General features: G+C 40.9%; 1 protein-coding gene across 1 annotated transcript in view; it reads left to right on the forward strand.

Annotated features, from left to right (window-relative positions):
* Positions 1-413: 413 nt before the first annotated feature.
* Positions 414-6394, forward strand: part of tmem38b (transmembrane protein 38B) — a 14036-nt gene continuing 8055 nt past the window's right edge. The window contains exon 1 of the mRNA XM_028600774.1: positions 414-866. Coding sequence (XP_028456575.1) covers positions 743-866 — 124 coding nt within the window. The 5' untranslated portion in view covers positions 414-742. The remainder of the gene's footprint in view (positions 867-6394) is intronic.

The raw sequence follows: 6394 nt of genomic DNA on the forward strand, positions 1-6394 counted from the left end.
ACCTTTACTTGCCAACTCACAACTGTTTACTTTATCTAACATGTTACCTAAACGTACCCCTTATAAACCATGTTCTTGCTGCAGCAAGACAGAGTGCATATTGGCTTTGTCTCTCCGGGTTCTGCAGGACCTGTCATTGATGCTGAAAACTTGATGTAATAAAACCTTTATGACATAAAATCAACAAAACCATGTTAATCAAAACATATTAATTGTATCTCATAATATTTATGTAAAATATAACCATTTGTCATTTCCACATGTAGGCTCCACTTGTTAAAGGTACAGACCTTTAACAATACTTTTTTTGTTGTAATAATACTGACCAATGATTGGCTGGCTGGCTCTCGCTCCTCCAATCACTAAGCCGCTCTGGCTCCGCCTGCCACATCACTTGCATGGCGGAACACGGAACAGGAATTCCTGCTATGCGGCCGGTGACAGCCAGCCATGGGTGACAGCGTCGTCACAGCCCGTCGTTCGTGGTGACACCGATGGTGACCACCGTCTGGTGTTCCAGATCTGTTGCCTGGCGACGAGCGGCGATCAACTAACCAGCTGTGAGCAACTTGGCAGCAGTTTATCCGAAGACGCACAGCTGTTTGGGCCACTGTCAGACTTTACAGGCGGTGGAGGAAGCCCTGATGCTCTGAGTTGGACCGGTGCCTTTTCTCCACTTGAACTCTTCGCAGGGATTAACTAGACTAGCTTCCTCTTGCTAAGGAGTTTTGCAGATAAGATTATGGATTTGTTCGGGGTGTTGCATCTGGACGAGCTGTCCCACGGACTGGCAAACTTGTCAATGTTTCCATACTTTGACATGGCGCACTACATCGTGTCAATCATGGCTCTGAGGGAGCAGCCAGGTAAGTGGCTGTCTGACGTAGTTAAAGTTCAAGAACATTGTAACAGGTCTCAACGGAAACACGTTTCACCAAGTTTGACCAGGTGCAACTTTAACAACAGACATAATGTTACAGCTATCGTTAGCTTTCGCTAGATCTCCACCAAAATGCCACGCAGCCCCTCGGGATGTTGTGTTGTAACTTAAATGAAAACACACCTAAACTTAACGTTATTGGGTGGTAAATTAATAAAAAAAATAAAATAAAAAAAAACATACAATCTCTTTAAAAATAATTTTGTATTTTAAACCCGACCCCTCTTTTGTCCGATTGTGTTCTTTTCTGGTGATGAGGACATTAAATAACATGTTTGCATTCAAACTGTTAGCCTTGCTGCTATTAAAAGCTACATGACTCATAATAGCCTATTTTATATATTATTATTCGTTTATTAACAATTGTTTTGTCAACCCAATTTATCACGACCCTGGTAATGAGGGTAGGGTAGACTAAATAATAAAAAAATCTTCTCTGTATAATGCAATACAGTTCAACAGCACCACACAGTACGTTATACCTTACTGTACTTGAGTTCAAGACGCATTTTCCTACAGGGACAATCAAGTAGCCTATGTTGTATCCTCCAAAATGAGACAACACTGAGATCCAGTTGACGGTATCAGCTCAGACCAAAGGCAGGCACTGAGCCAACTATGTTATGTCCCTGAGATAGTGTCTACAGGGACAGGTGGACTTTAACTGCACAGTGAGTCCATGTTCCACACATACAAAGATAGAAGAACACACACACAGTCCATTGTAGTCCCGCTGCTGTAATTCTACAGTCTATTTTGGGACTTGCCTTGCAAAGCATCTGAGCTCCCATGACCTTTTAACCCCTCTTCCTCTGCTCACATATATCTCTCTATCTCTCTATCTATCTATCTATGCATAGAGTGAAAATATGGACAAACAATATGCTAGAAATCAGCAAACGCAACACGCAATCCTTATTACGGAGATAATAGCAAAAGAATGGTTTAAATCTCAGGATCATTTCAAAAGAAATTCAATAAAACAGGAATAAAAGTCAAGACAAAAAAAAACACTCGGGGAGCCAGCTCAAGTTCTTCTTTTCCCCAAAAAGGAAAGGAATGCCCTTAACCCAGTTAACAATTCCATTTCTTTTCTTTTTCCTGTGTCATAACCGAAACAGTTCAGTTGTTGCTGCTGCAACCTGATCCAAAACAGTAATTTAAGCCTTAACCAGGACAGCATATCTCCTTCCATACACACTAACACATATGATCTAACTTTGTAAATAATATATGCGTCCTCGCTCCTGAAACTATAGGCCAATAACTAGATAAGAAAACAAGTGGCTTATCTCTGGTTATTTATTTTTTAGCCAAGTCCCCACAGACTGAGCTACCGCCGCCCCCGTGGCTATATGTCAATCAGTGGTTCTCTTTTCAAGACCAAAAATAACCAGTGATAAGCCACTTTTTTCAATCTATTTATGTATCTATTTCAGGAGAGAGAAGGAATGTCTTATTTAAAAGGTTAGATCACGTGTAATTGTTTGTACATCCCCTTCATTCTGGACTTATATGCATGTAAATTAACTCATGTACAGACTTTACAGGCAAAGCTGATCTCAGATTACAACAATTGCATTTGTTTATGGCTCTGAAGAGATATTTCCAAAAAGGGAACTGTTTGGTTTGTTTTAATTCCTGGGAGAACTGCGAAGAGAGAGCCCACTCTGTATCTTCTCATTAGAGATGATAAAAAGAGCGAGAGAGAAAAAGAGAAATTGTAAATACAACCAGTATGACATGTTACAGCTGTGGTGAACTTGGCCTGTATTCCTCAAATTTGACTTGTAAATAAATGTGTCTCCTTCAAATGCAAACCAGGAAACAGGAAGTTGATCTGGTAAAGATCTGTGTAGTAGCCCAGCATGTCAGAGCACTCCAACCAGTGTATTATATTTCAGCATAAAATGTAAGAAAAACATAGCCTAGTTTTCTAAAAACTGATATGTGTGCTATGTTGAAATTACGCTTTGAAAAAAAATTATAGTGCAAAAGTTACCACCTCTTATATGAAAAAACATTTCTGTTAAAGTTTGTGCTCGGCCAGTTGGGCTCAGACACTGACTGCAGCAGTTTGTTTTGCTCCGGAACTAAAAGTGATGACATAACGACCCTATTTAGTATGTAAGCAATGTGCTGCATTTGTGAACAGAGTGCTACAACTGCTGTAAGACCAAACACACTGATACTGAACATTTCTGTCTCTGTCTCATTTCTGAGGCTCTCACAGGAGGAAAGGACATGTATGACAATTAGGGTGTTGGCATATTTTAAAACTACTCTTTCCTGTCTGACCTGTTTTTTCTTCAAACTTACTCCTATTCTAACTAGGGCTGGACCCTTTGTTTTTTTTGGTTTATTTATTTTCTGCATTTATCGCTCGTTCACACTCCAGTCCAGTTGGTGGCGGTAATGCACATTTAAGTTGGTTTGCCAACCGCCAATAAACTACAAAGAAGTAGAAGAAGAAGAAGAAGAAGAAGAGACTGTCGGTACATGATGACGCCCACTTCGAGCATTTAGCAAGCTGGGCAGAGAAGCTAGCGGCGATAAAAAGTGCGGAAATGGAAAACTGTTTCCCGTTTTTCTGTTGTGATTCGGCCAGAAACTTCAACATTGTGAGGCGAAGAGATCGTTTTGGAATATAAAGCTTGGATATTACATTTCCTTGGACTCTTGGGGATTTATGAAAATCAAGTTTTGGTCAAAATACCACTTTGTTGCTGACAGGACAACGACAACAGGTATGCTTGTGCTCTCGGCGGCGCAGATTACGGCTGAGTTGTTTTATTTTCTTTTACTTTGTAACAGTTGTGTACATGGCTGTATATTTTGAAGATTTAATGCTTTAAAGTTATAAAAACGCTCATGAGTGGAAGTTTTATCGAGGTTACAGCGACACCCCAGTCACAAAGTGTCCCGTTGACGGGAGGGTGATCCTTGAGAGGTTAAAAGTTTATTAATTCTGAACGCGTCTGGCCTGTCTATCTATACTGCACCAAATACAACACTGCACTCCCTTGTGAAGTCATTTGGATGAAAGGTTCTCAAAATAATCAACATGCAAACAAACAGACAGACACATAGAGATTACTGCCTTTATTAGAGATAATAATATGTTCAGCCCCCTCTCCGAAGCTTCGAATATTCGATGCTCATTACTACCGAAGCTTCGAAGCTCAAAAAATGGTATTCGGACCAGCACTAATTCTAACTGTTGTTGCTAGTTTTGAACCACAAATGTTCATTACACCAGACTTCATGTACACACAAAATAAAAAAGGAATGGTTGTGTCACTGTTGCAAAACTCATATCACACACAAAGACTGTTAGTACAAAAATGTGTTAATACCTCACTGTGCCTTTGATGCTGAAGTTGCGCAACCACATTGTACTTCTTACCACTCACTATCATTCCAGTTACCTCTGGTGTATAGCAGATGTTTTCAAACTGGGTGGGGGCTAGGCCTGCACGATATTGGAAAAAAACTGACATTGCGATATTTTTTTTCATGCGATATATATATATTGTGATATGAAAAAGTACTAATTTTTACAAGATGACATAAATAGCTCTGTTTGGAAATAATAAATAATTCTTGACTACTGGGGTGATTTTTGTAGGGGAGTGCATCTACATAGAAAATAAAAATGAGAAGGAACTTTTCTTATGTGAACCATTCTTTGTTGAAATGTAATGCTTTACAAACACCAAAGCAAGTAAGCGCTGTGACTATAGCCTGACAAGCCAGACCCACATCAAGATGTTGGGTCTGGGAACTCACCATTGGCAGGGCTCAGTCCAAGGGGCGGGATAAACAGTTGTCTTTAAAATTCCCTCTGCACGCAATAGGATAGCGCTACAACCAGACAGAGCAAGGAAGAAGGTAGTTGAAGGTAGCCAGTTGATAGATTCAACTTTTGCCATATCCGGTTGGCAAAACTCCAAACACATCTTCCTTTTTTAAGAATGAATTCAGTGCCGTTTTTTGTTCTTTTCTCAAAGAAAAGCTTAACTCACAGTCTTCCAGAGTCATGGCCAAAGCCGATTCAAATGACCGCTGTTCGCCAGCAGCTGCAGCCATCTTCTTTGTTTTCATGTAGCAGGGAATTCCCGCGGAACCGTCGTAACTCTGCTGTCATTATGTTAAGCCCGCCCACCGACTCTATACACGATGTGATTGGCCCGGCTAGAGTTTGGTTTTTCCAGCTCGCAAGGTTGCTAGACCTCTTGGCTGCAAATTACATTTGCCGCCGCTAGGGTGTGTCTAGATTTCTAAGCTACTGTGACTACTCTTCTGAAGTGATTTTGGAGAGGGAAATTAGATGGTTAAATACACTGGTTGACAGAAATGACACCATTGTGTTCATATAATACTATCAATCCAGGCTAAAGTGAATGATAGTAATAATGCATGCATGTTGCTTCCTCCAAATTTCAGGTTGTGGTTGACTAGCGGGCCTGCTTGTTTGTTAGATAAATTGATCAACATTGATTGTGATTGGTGGTTTGCTGTGCATGCGGACCTGTCCTAGCCTGGCTGGTAGCAGCTTTCTGCGGTGAAAAATGGCTGGGAGATGTTGTAATAACGTTGCATCAATCATGTGATTTATTTCATCTTTGCAGCAAACATAAAACACTGACTAATGTAGCTTCACTATGGAAAAGTATGTGCATCATGGTGTCAGCAGCAGCTGCCGCGGTACTTTTCTACACACGGAGAGGCTCTCCCATAACAATAAACCCCGTCGGACTAACGTTACGTCACATACACACGCTGCCCACATGGCTACCTGTCTCAAGGGGAAGGGTCGCTGGTAACAATCATTTAAAAGGAGAACGGTGAAAGTTTACTTTTCTATCAAGCAGCAAAAAAGTTTTAGCGTCAACAGCGCAACGTCCTGCGATGTTACTATCGCACATGCGCACATTGAAATGTAGACAATGAAACAAAATATCGTGCAGCCCTAGTGGGGGCCACTAGAGTTTGGTTGATTTCCAGTTTTACCAGTCCCATGTACCCGGCTAAACCGGTTTGATTGTATGCAAACCGTTGAGTTAAAAAGTACACTACATTAGCAACCTGTGCCAACGACATCACAGCACTAAATCTATTGCAATCAGTTTTGGACAGTAGCATTAGCTTAGCTCACTGAACTTTCCAAGTAGCTTGGCTAACACTGGTATAAGCAGTAAGACTATGTGATTAATATAATATTATGTTCATAAACAAACAAACTAACGGAGGCACTAGTGTCTGACAGCAATTTACGAGTGGCGATTTGAAGGACATTACATTTCAGTAGTGGTGAGAGGGTGAAAGGCACACGTGTTTGTTTACTAGAGGATTAATTTGTTTTTGGGGATGACGAGATGGTAAGTGGTAGCCTGGATGCCAGCCAAACTTAGCCCCGCCCACAAAATTTGAGGTCGGGAAGTTCACATTCTG

The sequence above is a fragment of the Perca flavescens genome, chromosome 16 (genome assembly GCF_004354835.1).
Source record: "Perca flavescens isolate YP-PL-M2 chromosome 16, PFLA_1.0, whole genome shotgun sequence".
NCBI classification, from domain to species: domain Eukaryota; kingdom Metazoa; phylum Chordata; class Actinopteri; order Perciformes; family Percidae; genus Perca; species Perca flavescens.